The sequence below is a fragment of the Rhopalosiphum padi genome, chromosome 3 (genome assembly GCF_020882245.1).
Source record: "Rhopalosiphum padi isolate XX-2018 chromosome 3, ASM2088224v1, whole genome shotgun sequence".
In the NCBI taxonomy this organism is placed as follows: Eukaryota; Metazoa; Arthropoda; class Insecta; order Hemiptera; family Aphididae; genus Rhopalosiphum; species Rhopalosiphum padi.
The window spans coordinates 78657188-78683382 of NC_083599.1; the positions used below are offsets into that span (position 1 = coordinate 78657188).

The 26195-nt window shown below is 31.5% G+C and overlaps 3 protein-coding genes across 3 annotated transcripts; 2 read left to right on the forward strand and 1 right to left on the reverse strand.

Annotated features, from left to right (window-relative positions):
• Positions 1 to 1706: 1706 nt before the first annotated feature.
• LOC132924256 (putative nuclease HARBI1) lies at positions 1707 to 8089 on the reverse strand. The gene is given in 4 exon segments (XM_060988453.1): positions 1707 to 2030; positions 2033 to 2271; positions 2362 to 2648; positions 7878 to 8089. Coding segments are annotated over 4 exon segments (1062 nt in total).
• A 13884-nt stretch (positions 8090 to 21973) lies between these two features.
• On the forward strand, positions 21974 to 23119 carry LOC132925904 (uncharacterized). The gene has a single exon (XM_060990261.1). The coding sequence runs from the start codon at positions 21974 to 21976 to the stop codon at positions 23117 to 23119; it is 1146 nt and encodes a 381-aa protein (XP_060846244.1).
• A 337-nt stretch (positions 23120 to 23456) lies between these two features.
• LOC132925905 (uncharacterized) lies at positions 23457 to 24221 on the forward strand. The gene has a single exon (XM_060990262.1). It carries the CDS (start codon positions 23457 to 23459, stop codon positions 24219 to 24221), a length of 765 nt encoding a protein of 254 aa, XP_060846245.1.
• The last annotated feature ends 1974 nt before the right edge of the window (positions 24222 to 26195 follow it).

Genomic DNA, 26195 nt, shown 5'->3' on the forward strand with positions numbered 1-26195 from the left:
AGGTCTACTAATTTTTCATTCAACGAAAAAGAACTATTACTGAAATATGCTATAGAAAATCAAAATATTTTAGAAAATAAGGAATTGAACGCTGTGTCTTGGAAAGATAAGAATAAATGCTGGCTTAAAATTGCTGAGCAGTATAATTCAGCTATATTAGGATGTGTAAGTTATGTGTATTATGTGCTTTATACTGAGAAAAATCTTATTGAAGATAAAAACTTAATTTTGTAATGTTGTAGCCAAGAGATGCTTCAAGTTTAAAACTAAAATACGAAGGTATAAAGAAGTTGTTGAGAGGTTCAAAAAGTGAATTATTTAAAACTGGTGGTAATCCAAGTAAAACTGACTATTCAAATACTAGTGAATTGGAGAAACAGTTGTATGAAAATATTCAGCTTTCAGTTGAAGGGTTACCTAGTTTCTTAGATTCTGATGCTAGTAAGATAATTCCTAAATATTCTAATTTAATGTAACCATATATTATATTAAATAAAAATATATATATAATAATATAATATTCTATTATATTATAATAAATATAAATATATTATATTTTGAATTTTCATTAATGCAGTTCCACAAAGTGGCATTGGTCCAGTTAATGTCGAAGAACATAATGTAACACAAATTAGTCCTGAAAAGATATTTGAATCGAGAGATAATTTTAATTCTTTTGAAATTGTTTAAGACAGCGATAATAACTGTTTATCAGTTAATAATGGTATTTTTTTTAAACTATTTTCTACAGTTTTGTATTTTGTATATGTTACATTTTTAACACTAGGAAAACAAATTTCAGTTCTAGATAATTTATGCAAAGAATCAGTATTAGATGATTCAAACATGCTATCTGTCCAATGTGCTAATGAGTCAATAATGGACAATATTTCAGTTGTAAATCATGCCAGTACTTCTGGTGTATTGTGTAGTAATAATAAGCCGTCTTGGTCCCCTATCGAATCTACTAAATTATTAAGATCTACTGGAAAACACCAAAAACTAACAAGTAAAATATATTGATCACTAACATATAATATATATATTTAATATATATATGTATACAATTAATCTAATTATTAGCTAACAACATGACAAGAAAAAATAACAGCCCAGCTTCAACTAGTGATAAGTTTTCACAGTTAGTCGAAAAAAAAATTGAATTGGTTGAATTTCAAAAATCTGTTTTGTTAAGAGAGCATGAATAGAATATGAATTTCCTTAAAGCCAAACATGCTCTAGAATTGAAATCGTTAGAATTGGATATTGCCATTAAAAAACATAAATTGGATACTATGAAAGGATCTAAGGATGAGTAGGTGACACAGCGGTTAATCAATACTAAAAAATTAACTAAAACTTAAAACTAGTCTTAACTGACATTTTATCTAAAATGTTATCCAAGTATTTTATATTTTATTTTTTATTTTAATATATTATTTTAATTTATCCTGACCAGAAAGGCAGTGACAAAGTGAAGAGCTTTTACTTTTCATTTAAGCTTAGGGTCAATTTTTTTTTTTTATATAGTAAAACATTACTAAAATACTGTGATATAAAGGAAATATAGGAATATTACAATTTACCTATGATTTACATAATAATTTTTGTTAAATACTTTAAATCTTGTTTAACTCATAATAATTTTAATTTTGTTATGTTGTATAGTTATTACATTTTTTCTTAATAATTACATAATATAGTTATTAAAAATGTGAAAAGTATTCTTGTATTAGTTGTTGTCTTGCGTTTTCACCATCTGGTTGTTGTTCTTCTATGTTTATGTTTTCGTTATTTGGTAGAATTATGTCTAGTATAGGTGAATCTATATCATTGTTATCACAAGCTATATTGTATAAAACAAAACAAGCTACAGTTACAGCTTGAGTTGTTTCTAATTTCAATCGTAATCCTAAGGATAATACTAGGAATCTTCTCTTGAGAACACCATATGACCTCTCTACTGGATTTCTTGTTCTGATAATTGATTCGTTGTACAATTCTTCGATATAATTTTGTGGGTTTAAGAAAATGGTGTTACCACGTGAAGAGAATTAGCATAGCCACTATCAGCTACAATTAAACTGTTTCCCCATTTACCATTTATTAAGTTGTAATAAATCTGTGATTTTTTAAATATAGTCTTGTCGTGGCATGATCCTGGCCACCGTGCAACAACATCCATAATTTTTAAATTAGGACATGCAATGGTTTGCACATTTATAGAAAAATAACCTTTTCGATTTTTAAAATATTCAGCATTAGGGCCTCCTGTATAATTGTATAGTTATTAATTAATATTTAATAAATTTTCAATATGAATTATAAAATTAAAATTTATGTATTAACTATTCCTAGTACCTGGATTCTGTATTTTTACATGAGTGCAATCAATTGCGCCAATTGCCCTTGGAAACCTAGCAATTTGGTAAAAACTTCTTTGTAATTTACTTATTTCCCTTTCTGTAGTTGGCATTTTTATAAACCTAGGTCGAAGTTTTGCTATGGCAATACTGACATCACGTACAATCAATGATGCCGTAGTTTTACTAACCCCAAAAAAATCCCCAGAAGTGATCAAAAAATTACCAGTTGCATAAAACCTCAAAATTAAAAGCAATTTGTTAATGGGTGTCACTGCATGATTTCTAAAAAAAAATAGGATGTTTATTTGGTAAGACCTTATTTTGCATATGTGTAAAACCTAGATCACAAATTATAATTTTACATAACAGAAAACATAATCAAAAATCAAAGTTTTTAAAAATTCTCTTACAAGTTATTTTAGGCGAAAACGACGAGTTAAAGGGTTTTAGACATCGGAGATCAAATTTTTTATCATAATAAGTTATATGTTATATTTATCGTATATTTGGAATTAAAAAAAAAAGAAATTCAGTCTTTTTGAATCTTGATTTTTTTTAAACTATTTTCGAAAACCAAAAATCTTTAATTTTCATATTTTTGAAAAATCAAAAATTGACTCTATTATAAAATACTACGGAGATAGGTTGCCTCGGTAAAAAATATTTGTTTGGTAACGGATTATCGAGAAAACGTAATCAAAAATAAACATTTTTAAAAACTCTTTTACGAGTTGTTTAACGCGAAAATTGTGAGTTATAGGGCTACAGTTTTGATGAATTTCGTCTAAATTTAAAATTTAAATGCATATAAAATCAGTCGTGCCTATGAATCTTTAATATTTTTGAACTTACATTAATGAAACTTATAAGCAGGGCTCATAACTTCTAGCATTTGCATATTTTTTTTGAGAGGTCCTAGAGATACCTATGTGAGTTATAAATTTGTTTCAGATACCCAAGAAGCTAAATTCGAAATTTTATGTTGCATATTTTTGCATATTTCGAAGTATAAGTGCTATTTTGCTTTTTTTCTATTTTCCAATATTATTTTTCCATAATATTTATTTATTTTTTTTTGTTTTCAGTTCCGTAGCTTTTAAAAAAATTTTTCTTAATAATAAAAAGTAATTATAGTCGTATTAATTATTTATATTAGTAATTAATTCGTGTCAATTAATTGTTCTTATAATATTATAAGAAAAAACTATATATAACTATACGAGTTTAGATGACGTGCGACCTAGCGAGAGTGTATGCTTGATACTTGGTAATCCCATCGTTAAAGAAATTGTAGCATATTATGCACTAGTATTTTATTTTTAGTTTCTAGGTATTCCGAAACCATTATCTAGATATTCCGATATCATTATTTTCAGATTATTTACATATTATTACTCAGTCGTTTCCGATTGTTCGTATTGTATGCATGCTAGTTCATTTCGTGAATTCGCAATCTAAATTCTATAGTTTTGTTCATACAGAATTTATTTTACAATGCCTAAAGAAAAACAATCTGTTTCTAGTCGTCTTAAAAATATTGTTCGCGAATTTGGTGAAAATACATTTGCAACCGACGCTAGTGTATTACTATGTAAGTTTTGTAATATTAAAATTAACCACGAAAAAAAATTTAATATCACACAACATTTAAAAACCAAAAAACATATGAAGGCCGTTAAACGTGCAGAAAATCAAAGTGAAAAAAAAAACAACAATTGGTTACCAACTCTACCAAAAAGTCCTCATTCAGTAAAGATTTGTGTTTTGCGTTGTTATCAGCAAATATACCACTGAATAAAGTTTCAACCACTGAATAAAGTTTCAAATCAAAGCTATCGTTCATTTTTGGAAACTTATACCGGAAATAATGTTCCTACAGAAACAAACTTGAGACTTGGATACATAGATGACATTTTTGACGAAACAATGAGTAAAATTAAACTTGAACTGTCTGGTAAAAAAGTTTGGGTCAGCATTGACGAAACTACCGATGTTGAAGGTAGGTTTGTTGCTAATGTAATTGTTGGTATACTTGAAGCAGATTACCCGGGTAAACAATATTTAGTTCATTCAGAACAATTAGAAAAAACAAATTATTCGACTATTTGCAGAGTATTCGACAAATCTATCGGAATCATTGGTATTCAACACGAGGATGTTTTATTGTTTACATCCGACGCTGCTCCCTATATGATAAAAGCTGGTAATACATTGAAAGCATTTTATTCCAAAATGATTCATATTACGTGTACAGCTCATGGACTCCACCGAGTAGCAGAGGAAGTAAGGGGCAAATTTAGTAATGTCGACAAACTTATTTCTAGTGTTAAGAAAATATTCCGAAAAGCACCAAACCGTGTTCAACTGTTCAAAGATGAAGCTCCTCATTTAAATTTGCCACCGGAGCCTATTATAACACGTTGGAGTACGTGGATCATCGCCTCGAATTACTATTGTGAAAACATTGAAATCATACGTAAAATTCTCGAAAAACTAGACGCCGATGATGCTGTTAGCATCAAAGAGGCCAAAAAATATATTTCCAAAGCTGGTATTGAAAGAGATTTGGTCTACATAAAGTCCAATTTTACAATTTTAACAGTTTCCATTACCAAGTTGCAAAAACAAGGGCTACCATTAGCTGAAGCTATAAATGTATTTGAAAATGTTGAAAAAGTTTTTGAAACCCTTCAAGGACCAATTGGAAAAGCTGTTTTTAATAAACTCAATAACGTCACCCACAAAAATGTCGGTCTTAAAATTTTAAAAAATATTTCAAATATATTATCTGGTGTAACTATGAACACAGAACTTGAACCTGGACTTCCTGAAGACTTTTCAACAGATGATCTCGTGTACTTTAAGTTTGCACCAATTACGTCAGTGGACATTGAGCGGTCGTTTTCAATGTACAAGACTCTACTAAGTAACAATCGAAGATCATTTCACTTTGAAAACTTGTACAAACATCTAATTATTCAATGTAACTTTCAAGGTAAATATATGTTTAAAAATATTTAAAATATATAGGTATCATTATTCATTATTAATTATAATTTATAATTTTTTTTTTATAACAGAACAATCGCAGAATAAATGAGTACCACAAGTCGTTTACCACAATAATTCCGATGTTATATTATTCAATTTTTTTTTTTAATAATAATAATAATTTTTTTTTTCGCATATTTTAGTATTTTTAGTGCATATTTAAGCGCTTATATGAATATTTTTAAGAGCATATTATTGCGCTTATAATAACCTTTTTTAGAGCTATAAGTTATGAGCCCTGCTTATAAGGAACCTTGTATTACATTTTCAAGCTATTTTACTAAACGTTTTTTTTTAAGTAAAAAAGTTTTTTATCCAGAATAATTTAAAAAAAATTGAAGATCTTGGGTCAACAACGAGACATGTCCATGTTTTGGTCAAAATCACATTTTCACGTAATAAAATAGGGGAAAAAAAATTGAATCGATTGGCGCAACAATCGGATATGTCCGACTGTTATATAAGGAGTTATAATATAAATGGACTTGTCTTGTTATTTTTTTTGGTGCAACAACAAGATATGTCCGGACAAGTCTGGTTGTTGCTCCAAATGACGGTAACACTGTAAAACAACGTGTTTATCAATAAATTAATGATTATTGATAGTAGCTATTAGATACCGCTTTGATAGTTTGATAATGAAAATCAACGACATTATTCTGTAATTCTGTATTCATATTAATAGGTATGTAGTTTAAAAAATAATAAATTACTAACTATATTACAGTAGTTAGTAGTTACTAGTCATGTTGTTATTGTGAGTTGTTATTTAATGTTTATGTTATTTATTAATTAATAAAAGTGAATTTAAATTTAATAAATTTTACCTTACGTAATGAGTATTTCAAGTATAAGTGGTTCCAGTATAGATGATTTCTTTAATGATCCAGACTATGGCAATCTGAATTCTCCTATTGAAGTGTCGGATTTCAAGGATAACTTTGAGTATGAAAAATATAATTACTTCAACAAACAATCAACTCCCGCGGATAATATTTTAGCATATGATACTGACTTTGATGAAAATATTGGCAGTGAAAATGTTGGCAGTGTTCAAGTGATTGATGATTCAACAGAAGAAGATGAGGTACATAAACCCAAAGGTAAGAAAAAAATACAAAAAAAAGAAACTTGGAAACGTAATAGTTCAAAAAATAGTAGAGCACTAGGGCTTGAACATACTAGTATACGTGGTAAACATGTAATGCCCAGGTCTATAGGTCCTGATTGTAAATGCAGAAGCAAATGTTTTACCAAAGTGAACAGTTCAGAGAGGGATATGATTTTAGAAAATTTTAATAAAATTAGCCATAAAGAAAAACAAGACACATACATAGTTGTGGGTTAATCAAACTTCAAGCAATTAGTAGAAATAGGCCCAGAAACATACTATATTATTATACATTAATTATACTATATATTATACTATTTCATAAATATGGGCTTATAATAAGTTTTTTTATTGTTATTTTGTATTCACATACTATACCTTGTCAATAGACTTACTAAGTATAATATATTATTTTGTTAATTAGTTATAAATTATAATACTACCTATATTATTATAATAGCTTTTTGATTGTTATTTTGTAATTAGATACTAAATCTAGTCAAAAGACTGACTCAGTTTATTATATTTTGTTTATTAATTATTAAACTATATTATTTTAATAAGTGTTTGATTGTTGTTTTGTATGTACATAATTTAGGTACCTACCTAACTTTTTGGCTTTTGCTGTATTTTTAATGTGTTATATTTTATTTTTAAATGGCGATCAGAAGTAAAAACTATACATTTTACAGAAATCATCAGATAATATATAGTAATATGATGTTATGACTTATTAGGTATAATAAATTAATGTATGATAATAAATAACGGTGTAACAACAAGATATGTCCAAACCATATTTAACATTACGGTGCAACAACAAGACACATCAAAAAAATATTAAATTACAGTGCAACAACAAGATATGTCCAAACAATTTTGCATTACGGTGCAACAATAAGATATGTCCAAACAAGTTTTTATTGCTTCCTTAAATTATTATTAAAAGTTAAGCATTATCTATAAGTGCATAAGTTGTATGTACCTTAAAACTTTAATGTACCATTTTTTTTAAAATTCTAAATTTTTTTTTTTTGAGTTTATAAGGGTTTTTTTTGTTTTCTGAATAAAAATAAAAAAAGGACATGTCTGGTTATTGCCCCAAGGTCTTCAATTTATAAATTTATATAATATTATAACTACTTACATATTTTTTTTACATCTACGCATACTATACGTGTGGGTCGCGTGGCAACAGATTTTGAAGTTTTATATAGATGTAGGTAGTTTTTATATTTTGTGTTTTGATACAAACTATTTTATTAATTATATTTGATATCATAATTTTTTATTTCAATATTTTCTAAACACTGAATTTTTCGGGGGGCAGTTATAGTAAACCAACTTACCTATCGGTTGATGAAGATATTTGGCCGTTGATTTGTTCTAAAACTTGAAGAACTACCACTTTCGAGATTCGGAATTTGATCCTAAAATCATGATCATCCCAAAGTGTCATATGATCAACTCTCACACGTATGGTGTATGTACGACATTGATAATTTAAAAATTCGACAATTTTTTGATCATCGTCTTCATATAATATTCCAAATATATCCATTATTCATTTATAAAAAAATAAAGTATAAGAAGTACGGACTCGTTTGGTATTATTATAATAATAACAAAATACAACTTTTGGTTATCAGTGTTATCACAGTTATATATTATGAAAACACATTTATTCGTCGAATAACTTGTTATTTGGTCAAAAAAGTATCTAATAACTTATTCCTGGTTTATTCATCGAATAAGACTTTTTCTGACATTGAAAAACCGGTAATTAACTATTTTTTCTTATCTGTCGAATAACTCATGTTATTCGATGAATAAATATGATTGAAAAACCGGGCCTAAGTGATGATAAAATCTTAAAAATTAGACTCTAAAATAATATAGTAAAAGTTACATTTAAAACTATTTTGTGGATCAATTATGGGTTCATCTTCAGTTTCATAATCAAAATGTTTCTTTCTTTTCCTAAGTCATTGTTCTATTGGAAATGTAGAGTCTCCGTTTACATCTAAAGATAACTTTTTAGACTTTGAGATAATATCTAAAAAATGTTCATCACTTCTTTTCTTTGTAAAGTATTCTTTTAAATTTTTAATCATCTCTAAAGCAATGCCAATATTTAATTTTGGGTCTTGAAACATTTTACTCACAACATTAATTTTTGATAAAATTTTATACCATATTATTGTAGAACAAATGAATTTGAAGGATTGTATTTTTTTATACAGCGACTGGGCTAGTAGTCGTGTGTTCATGTCCTCTGTCTCATCTTCATTTATTTGAATTAAAGAATCATAAATTTCTCCAAGCTGATATTTTTGTGGCTTTATTGATTCAATTCTACTTTTCCATCTAGTATTTGATAAAGGTTTTAATGTTAAATTTGAAATATTTTTTTTTGAGAATATTCCAATGTTTTGTTGTCGCAGAAAAATATACATATAACTCTTGAACAATATTAAAAAAATCAACAATTTCAAATGACATTTTAGCAGCAACATTTACAACTAGATTAAGGGAATGTGCATAACAAGGCACAAAAAAAGCACGAGGATTTATCTGAAGAATTTTTTTCTGTACACCATTGTGCTTTCCTCACATGTTCGCGCCATTGTCGTAGCCTTGTCCTCTTAGGTCATTTATGTTTAATTTTAATTCAGCTAAAACATTTAATAAACAATCTGAAAGTCCTTTTCCTGTAGAATCATTAATGGGAACAAAACCTTAAAAATGTTCACAAATTACTGCTTCGTTCATTTTGAAAAATCTTACAATTGTCAATTGTTCTGAATGACTCACGTCTGGAGTACAATCAAGAATAATTGAATAGTATTTTGATTCTTTTAACATGTCAATTATTTTTGATTTTATATTTTCTGCTATTAAAGCTATCAACTCATTTTGAATTTTATCTCCTAAGTAATGGGGAATCCCTTTTTATTAGTATCTTTACTGAAGATACAAGAGATAGAGAAACAACTCATATAACTAAAAGGCAATTGAAAGGTACTAAAAGGAAAATGGTAAGTGAAGAACTTTTAACTAATGTTGGGTCTAATTGGAGAAGAAAAAATGTGGCTGATTTGGAATTTTGGCGTATTTCACCGCCTAATCTATACAGCCTTAACGTGTTGAGTAAAACCAAACAGCAGTTTAAAGATGCAACATTGGGAGTTATGGAGAATACAATCATTGATGGAATTCAAATATAATTCCAAACATTCTGGATCCATTCATAATTTAGGCCTCTTCTTCACACAATAATTTTACAATATCAAGAGCTTATAGAAATAAGAAACTTAGAAACCGCAATGGAACGTTATGTTGAAGTAAGGAATTATCATTGTCAAAGTCCATCATGTCATGGAAAAGGTACTAAACAAAGAACATTGCAAAATCATTTATTTATTGAATCTGACCAAGTAGACAATATATGTGCAACTTTACAATGGCTGATTTTCCAACTACTTTCGAAATAAATGACGACAAGTAAGATTTTTAACAAGAAATTATATTATTAATAATACTATAATACGTGTATTTATGACGTTTATAAACTTTTTTTTTTTAGATTCATGTTTCACGGAGTTGTAGCTTTTGGCAACGGTCACTATATAAGTCAAATTCGACGCAACGATTCATATTTGGAAACTCATAATGACATGGCTAAAAAAATACAAACATTCAAGGTCCCTGATAACAAACAAGTGACACCACACTTAATTATGTACACAAAAGTTTAATATTTATAACAATGATTTTTATTTTTCATTTTTCATACAAAGGTTAATTTTTACTTTTCAATTTTTCTTTTGGAGATTATTAAACTTTTTAAAATATACGTTTTTTTCTGAATGTATTTCAAGGTTTTTTTTATTTATTTTACTTGTAAAAAAATATGAATATATTTTATTAAAATTATGTTTCATTTTATTTGTATTTTCGATGATTTAAACTGTAAGGATGTTGAAATTTTTTTCGACTGATAGATAAATTCTGGTATAACTAAAACCTAACAAGATTGCAAATTTTTTCACAAATGTTGTCTAAAGTTGAAGATTAGTTGAAAAATATTAGTACAACTTTTATGTAATTGTCATTACATAGTGGAGTCAACTTCACGCACGTTAGCTCCAATATTTTTTTCTGGATTTCTAAGTCTTCTAATTACTTACAAATTCAAATTATTAACAAATATACACAAATAATTTACAATAGTTTACAATTATGTACTGAGTCGATAAGACCAAATGGAAGAGAGGGGGCTCTGTGAACTTAATTTCTCACAACCTGTTTTTTTAATCACACCTCAAAAAGGAGGATGCGTAAAGTTGACCCCCTCCCCCAGTGTTATATTTATTTTTAGCGGGATAGGAAATTATTTGCAAAGTCTGGAAATGTATTTGAAAATTATCGCAAATTATTTGAAAAATATTGATAAGTATCACTTTGATATTGACAGCTACATTTGTGGGGGGTTCCGTTAATTAAGCCCCTCCCCGCAACTTGTTTTTAATTTCCTAAGGCCCCCATGATTTACAATTATTTACAATTTGTTTGGAGTTGATCAGACAACCTGGGAGGGGCTCCGTGAATTTAGCCCCCCCACAATTTGTTTTTGACTTTCTGAGGCCCCCGATGATTTACAAATTCGGGGATTGAGTTTAAAATTATTTACAATTAATTTACAATTGTTTACAATTTGTTTGGAGTCGATCGGACAACCTGTGGGTCTCCATGAATTTAGCCCCCCTATTTGGTGTTTGACTTACTGAGGCCCCCGATGATTTACAAATTCGGGGATTGAGTTTAAAATTATTTACAATTAATTTACAATTGTTTACAATTTGTCCGAATAACATTATATAATGTGGGGGGGCCAACTTCATGTACGTATATTTCATAGCATAATAGTATGTTCACTTAATTACTAATAATAAAAAATTCATTAAATAATCAAGTTAATGATTTGAAATTGTTGGAATAATTAATGTCACACTTGTCATGAACCTTTTAAAAATAGGGTCTTCAAATTTAATCAGAATTTGAGAAATATAGATAAAAACTATTATAATTTTATTATTATTTTATAAGTTTTTTTTCATAATTGACAAAATTATTTTTTGATTATCAGTCAATCTAATTTTTGTTTCGAATTAATTAGGTTTTGATATGATATAATGTTCAGATGTAGAAATGCTACTAAACAGAGATATAAAATTAAAGAGAATAAGCATACATTTTAGAAAAATAAAATTATGAGTTACACCTCATTGTGATCTTTCACTATGATTTTAAGTTGAAAACCCTTTATTTATTTTAGTGTAAGAAAGGCATATCAAATACATAGCGTCACAACCCATGGGTAAATGTTTATGATGGCCCACTAATTGCATTATAAAAAAAAAATCTATATCGTAGAATAAATATTATAATTTTTAAGTGATGCATACAATTATTATTGTAGATCTTATATTAGAATATTATACCATTGATTAAATATACATAGATAGTCCAAGTGATAGGAAAAATCGTTAACGCTTTATAATGTGAAATGGGAGCCAGAAATGTAGTAGTGTGGGAGCCAGCCCAATAGGTTGCGCTCACAGACGTATATACCATATATATACGTCCATGGTTACGTTGTTAGTAATTTGTTCCTCCATGAAAATGTTTTGTTTTACCAAGACCAAATAGCTATCACCTATCTGTTATTAATGTTAATTGTTATCACTATCATTGTGGATTTGCCGAATTTGAATTTAAATTTGCAACCTTCTAATAATTATATTTTAAATTGTCCATCTTTAATATAATAATATTACATTTGAAGGTTATAAATATTTATTAAATTTTTTAGGGAATACTGATTTATTACACCTTGATGAAGCAGATTTATACAAAAAGCGAATTTGTGAGCATCATTTTGTAGAAAACGATTTCACAAATTCTAATAAACAAAGTTTAAAAAGATCTTCAATACCTCAATTGTTCACTGCAGTAGAAGATGACGATTTACGCGTTACTTTACCAAAAACAACGTACAAAAATAAACAAATTTGTTCTTCGTTAAGTCCATGTGTTGTTGTTACAAAAAGAAAACTATCATCACCAACAAATTGTTCACCTTCAAAAATAAATTCTCCGTTAGCAATGCCACTCAGCCCTCAAGAAACCATTCATGTATTAACACCTATTAAATCTCATGAATTACAGTCTTCATCTTTGATTGCCAGTACTTCAGATACAGATATTACACCAAGAACTAGAACTATAATGCAAAAAATGATTGATTTTCCATCTTCCATAAAACCAACAAAATTATTTTCTGTGACCACTGGTAATTCTAATATTATAAAAAAGCTTAAAAAAGTCATTGCTCATCAAAAAAAGCTTTTAATGTCAAAAAGAGTCATAATATTTAAACTAAAAAAAAATCTGATATCTATAAAATTACAAAACAAACATAATAAGTCTGTAGACTTTATTAATTTATTAAAATTTCCATCTGAAAATGCAAAAACGTTGGTCAAAATGCAAATAGCACGTAAAAAGTCAAGTACAAAATCATGGTCTCAAAAAGAAAAACAGTTGGCTCTGAGTATTTTTTATAAATCTCCTTCAGCATATAAGTATTTATATTTTTCAAAACAAATTAATTTACCCGGTCTCACTTCTATTAAGCGTTGGATAGGAAATATCAAATGTCTACCTGGTCTTAACACTGCCTTGTTTAAGCAGTTGAAAACTAAAGTTGATTCTATGAGCAGTCAAGAAAAATACTGCACTTTAGTCTTTGACGAGATGAAAATAAAAAATTTTCTCGAATACAATAAATATTTAGACCTAGTTGAAGGGTATGAAGACTTAGGCTCCAAAGGCAGGACTAATAAATTTGCTGTGCAGGCTATGGTTTTCATGATTAGAGGACTCTATTCATCATGGAAGTTGCCTATCGCATATTTTCTACCTTCTACATCGGTAAAGCACACCATGTTGGCTGATTTAATTACAGAGGTACTGGAACGTTTGTTTCAATGCGGTCTTGTAGTCAAAGCTATTATATGTGACCAAGGTGCTAGTAATGTGGCCGCATTTAAGGATTTAAAGATGACAAAAGATAAACCATATTTTTTTATTGGCGATAAAAAAATTTATTCCATATTTTTTGATGTGCCACATTTATTTAAGAATCTAAGAAATCATTTTATAAGAAATAACTTTTTATTCAATGGAAAAGAAGTATCATTCAAAGATCTAAAGGATACTTATGAAATAGACAAAAAAAGCTCAACAAGTCGTTCTTTGCTGCATATAACTGATGCACATATACACCCCGGACCATTCCAAAAGATGTCATGCAAACTGGCAATGCAGTTATTTAGTCATAGGGTAGCCACTGCTATGAAGACTTGCATTATGACTCAACAACTACAATCTCGAACAGCTTCTCAAACTGTTGAAATGATTAAACAGTTTAATAATTTACTGGATTGTCTAAATAGTAATTCACTTTACAATTCAAATCCTTTCAAATGTGCTTTATCTGATAAAAATCCAGGTCAACTTGAATTTTTACTTGAAGCTAAGGGTTGGTTTGAATCACTAAAAAAAATATCTATAGATCAAAACAAACCGCTTAGAGATACCAGACCAGTTTGTTTTGATGGGATGGTGTGGACACTTAATACGATAATTATGTTATATAAAGAACAAGATGATATTGGCTATAACTATTTACTTACACGAAGACTTGACTCTGATGTAATTGAAAACATGTTTGCAGTTTTTCGACAAAGAGGAGGATATAATCGGTAACTATAAGTTTAATATCTTAGCGTTTAAAATGTTAGCATATAAATATATTATTTGTTTTAAAATTTTTTAATTTTGTTACAGTAATCCTACTGCAAGAACGTTTAGAACAACATTTCGTATGCATGTTAAATCAAATTTAATGTAGCCAACTATGCTGTCAAATTGTGAACCGGATGATGATATAAATTTGTTTAGCAAAGATGATAAGTCAACTGTAAATTCTTCAGGTGAAGAATCTGACAGTTCCATTTCCACTACTCATGCATTTTCATCTATATCTACAATTGATGTTTCAACGTTAGAAGAGTATGAAGCTAAAGTAACACTTGAAAATTGCTCAAACAGTTATTTTGCAGGTTACTTGGGACACAAATGTTTTAAAAAATTTAAATGTGACAATTGTTTAAATGTCATGATAAAATCTGATGAAGAAAATCAATTTAATTTCTCATTTTTTGTAGAAACTACGACTCTAAAACATCTGATATATTTTTAAAAAGACCAACACATAGCTTTACGCAATTTATAACTTTAGCACAACAAATTATTAAAAAAACAATTGAAATAATGCCTCAAAAAAAATTCATACGTCAATTTCTTTTTGATAAAATAAAAAGTGATTTGTCATATATCTGTGAGTTTAATGAATCATGTAATGACCATATTAATTTTATAATTATTAATTTTATTAATTGTAAGCTCCTCAGAGATTTTAATTGGAAATCTAAAAATATTAAAAGCACCAAAGTTGAAAAAAACCAAAATAAATTAAGTATTTTAAGAAATAAGTAATTACTAAAATATGTATTATTGTTGGTATGCATTTCATAAAAACAAAAATATATTATAATTATTAAATTGATTTGTATTTACTATGTATTGTTTCCTTATTTTCTTTTCTAACTATCGTACAGTTTGTATCATAAATGATTTTAATAACAAAGGATTATTTATTTTTATTCTGCCACAAATTAACTTTTTATTTAAGCTGTTAGTATCACTTCATATCAATTTATATTTTATAGGTTTACCATATTTTAGATTCTGAGCGGATGGATACATGTAATGATCTTACAACGTATTTTTTCCTGGTTGTAAAGTGGATTTAATTGGTACTTTTTGGAGGTCTAAAGTGAATAATTCCCCTATAATTTTCAAATAGCCGAGAAAAACATAAACAAAATGAACCAAAAATTGAATTTTTACCATAAACCAGTTATTGACGAAATTAAATTTATTATTTCGACTTAACTTAAAAATGAATAACTATAGATTCTTGAACTATTCACCAAATGTTTAAAATATTGCATTCTCTGTTAACGCTAAGATCTCATAATATTTAGAATCATTTTGATCTATTTATAGACATTTTAAATGGAAGTGTTTTTAATATACGGGTGTGCGGTCTTTTCCCGGCGTACCCCTCACCACCATAGGTATGTTTTCATTGTTTACTTGATTTATATAATTATTTGGTGGTCAATTACTGTACCCGCTATCTATTGACATTCTTAAGCTACTAATATTCATATTTCCATATTTTCTATTGACTTGGTCTATCTATGTATATTTAATCAATGATTATACAAAGTAAAATTCAAATTCCTTTTAAGATTTACATATTGCCAGATCTAAGTAAATAACATAACAAAATCAATAATTATTCTAAAAATAGACTACATTTACATATTATTTATTTATATATATTTTTAAATTTTCTACATGACATATGTGGCATTATTTTTTCTTATGATGATGGTTAAATTGTTTGAAACACTTAGGAGTTTATTGTATTTATTGTACATGAATCCTCTGCTAATAGCAAACCTTTACGTAATATTATAATATTACTTTTATTTGTTTTGAACATTTAGTCAACAGATTGTTCACTTATATTATCAAGTGTTGATTTTTTTTTATTCATTAACTAGCAGCATTAGTGGAAGAACTTAGGTTATAATATGTATAATGTAATACATATAGGCCTAATTATAACAGAATGTTATTGAATTAAAATTAGTAATTTGACAAAAATAAGTTTCTTACTTAGATTGAGATAGGTAGGTACAAATTAAAAAAGAACTCAACAGTTTTTTTTATTAAATAAATTTATTTTATGTTAAGTTATTTTCTTCATCAGTAATAAATCTTATCAGTTATAAATAACTCATGATATTTTATTTAAAGAAAAATTGAATAAATATAAAACGGGCTTACGTCAGTGTGTAGCGATTGCTATCGATACGGTTACGTGTTAACTTTGTACCCAATTAAAGTGTTGTAGCTATATAAGCTATACATACCAGATATGCACAGTGCGGCGAAAACGTTAGATACCTACTGCTATCGAAAGCTACAAAAACGGTTCGCGGAATTAACGTGTAGACGGTTCGGCGTCCCAACGTATACTGAACACTTATAATAAATAATAATAATTATTAAAATAAATACAACTTATTAGATTTTTTTAAACGTTTTTAAAATAGTTGTAGCTAACATAGTAACATATATATTTTTAATTAGTTCATAATTATAATTATTAATAGTACCGATTAATGATGAGCTTGATGATGTGGTAGAACAACTCATTGGTTTCTAAATATTTCGACCAAATCTCCAAATCACTTAAGATAATTTGATTTTATTAATTTTCAATTCAGTAAATATAGATTGAATTTTTTATTGTGTAATTAATGCATTCATTCAAGAAAATTTTTCTAACTAACCAGTTTGTATTATTGCATGCGGCTATCAATATATATTTTTTATTGTTGCTTGTTATTAGTGGTCCTAAATAATCGAATGTTAGTCTGTCCAAAGGTCTTTCAGGTAGCAGGATTGGGTTAAATTGACCAATTGTTTACCATTTCATCTCTTATTTATTTGACAACTATGACACGTTTTTATGTAATTCATTGTGTCTTTGTTTAATGTGGGCCAGTAATATTTATTTTTGGTTTTATGTATTGTACGAGATATGCCTGTATGTCCAGCGGTTGGTGAGTCGTGATACGATTTCATTATATCTGTTGTTAAAGATTTTGGTATTACTAAAATTGGAGTGTATCCTTTTGGTGGAGTGAATTTTTTGTAATATAGTAAGTTGTTTTCTATTGTGAATTGCCTGGATTTCCTTTGTATATTAGTTGCTACCTCTACGTTGTTTAGTGCTTTTATTATGTCCGTACAAAAAACATCTTTTTCCTGTTCCCGTTTGATGTCATATGGGTTGGTGAGGTTTTCATTGTTATCCGTTAAAACTGGTATACTATTTATGTTGTTGATTGCATTTCTAGATAATGCATCGGCTACTTTATTTTCTTTCCCTTTTTTATATATTATATTAAAGTCATAATCTAATAATTTTAGTGTTAATCTAATGATTCTTGCTGAGGGTATTTTCAGATTATTATAATATTGAAGGCTTATATTATCACAAAACACTGTGAATTTTCGTCCCCATAAATATTCCCGGAAATATGTGATCCTAAAACGAAAATAATACACTACACCCGATAGGATACGCTTCGAGAAAACTTTTAAGCTCCGAAAAAACATACTCTTCAACCACCCTTGAATTATTAGGTTTATGTTTTAGGATTCAAAATCCCATGACAAATCATCTCATCGAATGATTACTTTCAATCCAGGAGACTCAGTATTAATAAAATTTCCATTCAATGAATCAGGTAAATCCCCGAAACTCCCATCCAAATACAGAGGTCCATTTAAAATAATAAAAAAGATAAATGACTTGAATTACCAAGTTCGATTAAAACTAAATAACAAAATAACTATCGACGTAGTACATATAAGAAGAATAAAACCATATATCCATCAATAAAAAAATAATAAAAGAGATTATATATTATACAATAACAATTATGTTCATCATGTTAACCATTATACTATTGCAGATAAATCACCAATTTGAACGAATTACTAGTTTTAATTTACATTATTAACACATACGTAGACATAGTATATTAGTATTTAGCTCACATTTAACTATATGTAATTAGAATAACACAAATAATATTAAATTACTCATATTGAGATGTAAGTTAATTAGATTTTACAAGTTTTTTTTACTGAATACCCATTTATACATATACGACTATAATTATAAAAAACGCATATGTTCATTTATAAATGTATAAAAAAAAAAAATATATTTTTTTTGTAATGAAAATATTTATATTTCCATATAACACTCACCTAACACAATATGATGTTATATAAAAAAAATCTAGCAAGACGTACCTTAAGCCAATTGTCTACGCCATATATTATTATCATACTTTAAATATAATAAATATTACTCGTATTATTATTATTATATACCTTATCCTATTATTACGTTAATTATCTTGTTTAATTATTATTCTTACTATTATTATTTTAATTATTATGTATTATTATTATTATTATTATTATTATATAACTTGTCTTATTATTACGTTAATTATTTTGTTTAACTATTATTATTACTATTAATAGTTTTAATTATTATGTATTATTATATGCGCTGTTCGGCGGTTGCACTTTTGCGAGTTCGGGTTTCTGTCACAGAACACGGGACCGACGACCCAAAGTGAGTCACAGAACACAAGACCGACGGGTGTAATCGCCGATAAATCAGCATATAAAAAGCCGCCCGACTGACCATCGGCATCCAGTCCTTCACCTGAGCTGTAGTAAGACCCACCCGAGCAGACTTACGCTTCTCAGGTGAAAGATTTTCCCCTCCCGAACCTATCGGACGGTATTGATATCGGTCAATAATGCAATAGTCAGAGTATTCCGGCATTGTACTGATCGATATCGTTGTTGCAGTCCGTGGGGCAATAGTCGGAGTATTCTGGCATTGCACCGACTATCATACCGTTCGTTAGGTTCTCTGTCCCCGTCGTGCGGTACGTTATCGTGTCTGTGACTGTCGCGGCCCAGTGCGTTACGCGATATTTTGTCTGATATGTCTATACCTTAAACTTTTATTCACACCGTGTTACTGAAATACTATTATATTATATGAACCATGTCATTACGAACTTAAAATAAAAACATCATATTTGTCATTGTGACACAATCATAACACCTGTGTTATTACAACAAAAATCCTTCATCAAAACAGAAACATTTGGTCCTTCGAGCCGAATGAAAGGAAACAAACCGTGACCTCGTCATACTTTCCATCATTTGCAATCATATCAAGTTCGTAATCTCATCTTACCCTCTACAATGGTGCCTCCCGCATCAATTGGTTACGTTGAAGCTAAGGCACGGGTCATCCGCAGTGCCGACCGCATTACCTCATTCATTGTCGCCGCTGGTGAATACAAGGCTGATACTCAAAATGCCGGCAAACGTTCAAAGGCGGACAACATGCTGCGTGACGTGAACGACATCCGTGCAAAGGTCGAAGAAGATATCCAGTACATGGAACTGGCAGTAAGTCAAGCGACAGCGCCAACGGATGTCACCACTACAAAGGACAGTCGGGCACTCTCCGCTGCATTCGATAAACTCTATTACGAACTCACTGCCTTTTCTGATGTACATAATTTTACGCTGGGACGAGTCCAGGATCGATTATTGGCTCCGAACACGGACCCAAATAACCGTATTGCAAACCTGTCACACTATCAATTACCAAAACGCAAGTTCCCTACGTTCCCTGGTTCAATCACGGAATGGCAAGGATTCGATGACCTTTTCAACTCAATCATGTCCCACACGGCAGATCTTCCGGACGTGGAGAAATTTGAATTTCTAAAAAACATCACTCGAAGGTGAAGCGTTATCACTTGTTGTTCACCTTCCACTGACCGCCGCTAACTACTCCAGTGCATGGGGTTTATTACGTGCCCGATATGGGAACAAGCGAGATTTGGCCAGAGTCCATCTTGAAGCCCTTCTAGCTCCGCACTCTGTGCTATCTAACGATGCCGGTTCCATAAAATCTCTCATCCAGTCAATTCTGGAACATACAGCTGCATTGGACAACCTGGATCTAACCACTCGGCTATGGAGTCCTATCTTGATCCATATTTTCGAAAAAATATTTGGATTACGACCTCCGTGCTCGATGGGAAATGATTCTCGGTGAACGGCACCAACCACAGATTTCTGAATTCGTCGAGTTCTTGCGCTCTCACGTGCGGTCCGCCGAAGCTCAGTCAGGGCTTTATTCTGCAGTGATCCAAGATTCTACAGGTCAATTCCAATCCTCTGCAAAATCTAAATCCACCCAACGTCAGCGTCCTACATCTTCGTCAAAAGTACTGATGGCAACCACTCACCAGTCTGCCACTCTATCAAAAACTTGTCCATTATGTAAACAGGCCCATGCAATACGTCAGTGCCAAATATTTACGAACCAAGGCCCAACAGAACGGTTCGAAACCATAAAGAAATTTCAACTCTGCATTAACTGTTTGGGCGCTGGACACTCTACGGCAGCATGTCCATCCAAATACACTTGTCACTCATGTCATAAAAAACACCACACATTGTTGCACTTTCAAACCAGCCCACCCGTCATCGCAGTTACTCAATCGCCAACATCAATGCTCGTTGCCACAAATAAACCTCAGACCATACTACTATCCACGTTACTCATCAGTGTCGTGTCAGTCAACAACCAGAAAAACACGTTCCGAGCACTATTGGATACGGGCTCGCAGGTTAGCTTCATTACCAAGCAAAGTGCCGATCGCCTAGCGTTACCAATACGTCGCTGTTCAACACAAATAAAAGTGCCTTCTCGGGTACATCGGTAAACTCTGTGTCGGGCGCCATTTCAATCAGCATATCACCAGTAGGCAATTCAGAACCATCTATTCCTCTGGATGTTTACATTGTGTCAAAAATAACGGAACCCTTACCTCAAACCTCATTGACATTCACCGCATTGCCTCATTTGAATAAATTGAATCTAGCGGATCCAAATTTTAATATTCAAGGTCCAATTGACATTCTGTTGGGGGCCGATGTCGCCCCGGCCATCCTCACCGGAAACCGTGTTGCTGGACTCTGGTCACACCCAACAGCTTTCAGCACTGTCTTTGGATGGGTTCTGATGGGACCAGTCACATCAAGTGCAAAGGTAACGTCAATGCTCGTCACCACTGAGCCAACACTTGAGCAGGCAGTAAGTAAATTTTGGGAAATGGAGGAACTCCCAAAGGTTCAACATCTAAGTCGTGACGAAATTCAGGCAGAAACCATCTTTACATCGTCAATCAAACGCCTAACTTCTGGACGGTTGAGTGTTGCCTTGCCATTTAAACATCCACATCCAGTACTCGGTGACTCCAAAGGTGTTGCGCTTAGAAGATTTCATGCTCTCGAACGGCGTCTGGCTCAAGATCCAAACTTGGGCAAAAAATACTCGGACTTTATGCAAGATTACTTGGAAAGTAAACACATGGAAATAGTTCCCGACAGCAATAAAATAACACCTTATTGCTATTACATACCGCATCATTGTATCCTGCACCCGGAAAGTCAAACTACAAAGCTTAGGGTAGTTTTTGACGCCTCATCTTGAACTACATCCGGGCAGTCATTAAATTCCAGCGTATACACTGGACAGAAGTTACAGCAAGAAATGAGCAACATTCTGATTCAAGCTCGAGTACACAAGTTTTTATTCACTGCGGATATCAAACAAATGTATCGACAAATCCAAATTCATGCAACCGATCGGGAATATTTACGCATTCTTTGGCGTTTTGAACCAGACTCACCAATACAAGAATATCGCCAATGTACGGTCACATATGGTACCTGTTGTCCTCCACACCAAGCACTACGAACGATGCAATATCTGGCAACAATTGACGAGTCAAGGTTTCCAATTGCTGCTAAGGTGCTGAAGAATGACATGTTTGTTGACGACATTCTTACAGAAGCTCAGTCAGAAGAGGATACATTACTCTGCCAACAACAGGTGATTGCTCTGTGTGCTCAGGGGAAGTTCCAACTTAGGAAGTGGGCTAGTAATCTACCCAGCATCTTACAAGCGGTACCCACCTCTGAATGCTCTATGGATCCCGCTGTACTATTCGATGACGAAGGGCAAGCAATACTCAAGATCCTTGGCATGTATTGGAATCCCACACAGGACTACTTTTCGTACAACTATCATAGTCCAAGTCTCACGACAACTAAACGTTCGGTCTTATCAGATATGGCACGTATCTTCGATCCTTTGGGTTTCTTAGCACCCGTTACCTTCCTGGCCAAATATGTAATGCAATTATTATGGACCTCTGGAATTGGTTGGGACGATCTCATCCCCAAACAAATACTCACAATTTGGAAGCGGTATCAACAGGAGCTAAAAGGCATACAAGCAGTTACTGTTCCTCGTCGAATCACGTTAGATGGGCGTCCAACATATGAGTTACATACATTTTCCGACAGCACGGAAAAAGGTTATGCTGCAGTCGTATATTTGCGTTGTATTAGTGGTTCCACGATTCAATGCCACCTCATCACAGCAAAATCAAAGGTAGCCCCACTTAAACACGTCACCATTCCTCGGTTGGAACTCCGCGGAGCGCTACTTGCTGCAAAATTGTTGCACTCAGTCCATCACATCTTCGCCTCGATCATACCCATCACTACAATGCACGCATGGACTGACTCAACCACCGCTCTGGCTTGGATTAAATCATCGCCTCACCGTTGGGCAACGTTCGTCGCCAACCGTACAAGTCAATTACAGGAACTGACACCACCATCTATATAGCGTTATGTTCCCACGAATGACAACCCTGCTGACTGTGACTCAAGGGGGCTCTATCCATCTGAGGTTCTTCATCACCCACTCTGGTGGTATGGTCCAAGATTCCTATATCAAGACCATAATACATGGCCACCAACAGTTATTAACAACGATTGTGATACAACAAATTCGGAAGAACGTTAAGATCCTCTAGTAGTCACGCTACACCAGACTATCATCGAAGACCTATTAAACAAATTTTCATCACTCGCTACAATCATCCATGTTGTCGCGTACTGTTCAAGAATCTTTACAAATTCTAAACCAATCACCATACAATTGTCTCCTCGTGAACAAGTAGATGCAACGGATCATTCGAACAATACAAAGGCAATCATTTTCGGACGAGTTTGACAAAATAGGTAATTACTCCTGTGCAAACAATAGCAAATTACGAAAGCTCAGTCCGTTCCAAGATGAGCACGGAATAATACGGGTTGGTGGTCGTCTAAGGTTTGCAACAATTCCATATGCACAGAAGCATCCAATACTTCTGCCACGTTCCCACCGACTGACGAACCTACTCATTGATGATTTTCATAAACAAAACAAACATCCCGGTGCCACTACTTTACAAACAATAATTTCACATCAGTATTGGATAATATCAGGTCGCCAAGTCATTAGATCTCGATTAAGGCTCTGCATTGCTTGCTACAAGACACGCCCACGCGATCCACAGCCCTTCATGGGTGACATCTCCAAATGTCGTCTGCAACAGGTAAAACCGTTTATGACAACAGGCGTAGACTACGTCGATCCAATTAGTTTAAAATCCTCTAAAACACGGCGAACGGTGCCCAGTCAAGCATACATCTGCTTATTTGTGTGTATGACAACCAAGGCGTCACATTTGGAGGTGGCCTCAGACTTGTCATCCGAAACCTTTCTTATGACCCTTTGTCGTTTCATCTCCAGACGCGGACTGGTTGAACAAATACACAGCGACTGCGGAACAAATTTCAAAGGTGCGGCTAACTTATTACAGCCTGTCGATCAATTCATCCAGTCCAAGGAGTACCAAAATCAGTGTCAGGCCTACCTAACGGCTCGTAATATCAGTTGACACTTTAACCCCCCTTCCGCTCCACATTTTGGAGGATTATGGGAGGCTGGGGTCAAATCCACCAAAACACTATTATACCGAACCCTTGGGTTGCAACGATTGACTTACGAAGAATTGACCACATTGCTGAGTCGCATTGAAGCCACTTTAAACTCGCGTCCACTGGGTGCCCTAAGTTCGGATCCATCCAATTTTGAGGCCCTCACTCCAAGTCATTTTCTCACCCTTATGTCCAGTACGGCCATTGTCGAACCTAACTTGGAAAATATCCCGCTGTCACATTTTCAACGTTGGAGATTAATTAAGGACCTCCATGTCCACTTTTGGAAACGATGGAAAAACGAGTATTTGCAAACTCTACAGAGACGCAGCAAATGGACAAACCATAGTGACAACTTGGAACCCGATACTTTGGTTCTAATTCGAGAACCAACACCTCCACTTCTATGGAAACTTGGACGGATTCTCCAGTTGCACCCAGGACAAGATGGGATTGTTCGAGTTGCTACCGTCCAAACCACCACCGGAATCATCAAGAGACTAATTGTGAAACTCTGTCCACTTCTAACCTGTTAAACGCTGAACGCGTTTAAGGTGGGCAGGATGTCTACGCCATATATTATTATCATACTTTAAATATGATAAATATTACTCGTATTATTATTATTATATATTAGGTTATACCTTATACCTACTTTGGATTCCAATATGTTAAAAATATGTAAGTAAACAAAGACATTTTATTAATTAATTATTTAATTTTTTTTTTTTTTGGATTATTTAGAAATATAGCATATTATACCCAAAACATTTTCAGCAGTACTTTCTGAATATATAATATAAGCAAATTAGTGGGTGATCGAGTAGTGATACATAAATGCCCCACCAGAAAATAATTTGCCCTCATATCGCCCCCCCCAAAAAAAATATCTGGCGCCGCCACTGTTTGATTATTATACACTATACTTCTTACCATATCTACATTTGGGTTACCATTCTTTATGTTACCCCTTCTATCATTAATTTTAAGTATACACACACAAACATATATACACACTTACACACCACTACACTACATAGCTCACTAGTATTTGCGCGGCGAACCCAACCAATTCTAGTCAGGCGCGGATACAAGGGGGGTCATGGGAGCAATGGCCCCCCCAAATCTCAAAAAAAAAGGCTGATAAAAATGATTATAAGTATACAATATACATAAATACTATATAGTATATACTATTATATATTATATACTATAATATTTAACTATTTTAACTTTATATCTTCAATAGGATAATATTAAAACTTGCATAAAAAAACCATTAAAATATTCTTATTACATGTTTTTTTTATTAGATATTGGTTTTCGGTAAATTCTATTTATAGTTCTGTGATTTCTAATCGCGCCGACCAACGACGACGTAGACCGTTCACGTTATTGTTGTAATCACACTCGCTATATTGACTTTAATTTGTATTGTTACAATATCGAATATTATAATTTATCTTTTTATTCTTTATCATTTTTCTACGGAATACGGATAGTGTTTGACGTGTGGCGAGAAAACGAGTGTTTTTAAAAATGGTAAGTAATTCGTATTTTAAATTGTAATACATTGTCACTGATTTGAAATAAAAAGAAACTTTTGTACATTTATTTTCAATTATACTTTCTAGTAATGAGGAAAAACATTTAATTGTTTTTAACTTATTAAATTCATATACCTATAGTAAGATCAATATTCACAATTACTTTTAAACAATATCATATTTAAAATAATTGAGCTAAGAAAAAAACACGTTTCTATATAAAAAATAAGATGTTATTTACAATAAAACTATTTTGGTCAAATATGTAATTTTATCATTTTTAACAAATTTTTATTATATTTTTTATTAGTTGATATATGTTTAATTACTTCAATTCGTATACAATTTGATTTTCACTACATACATATTTTATTTAAACAGTTGACT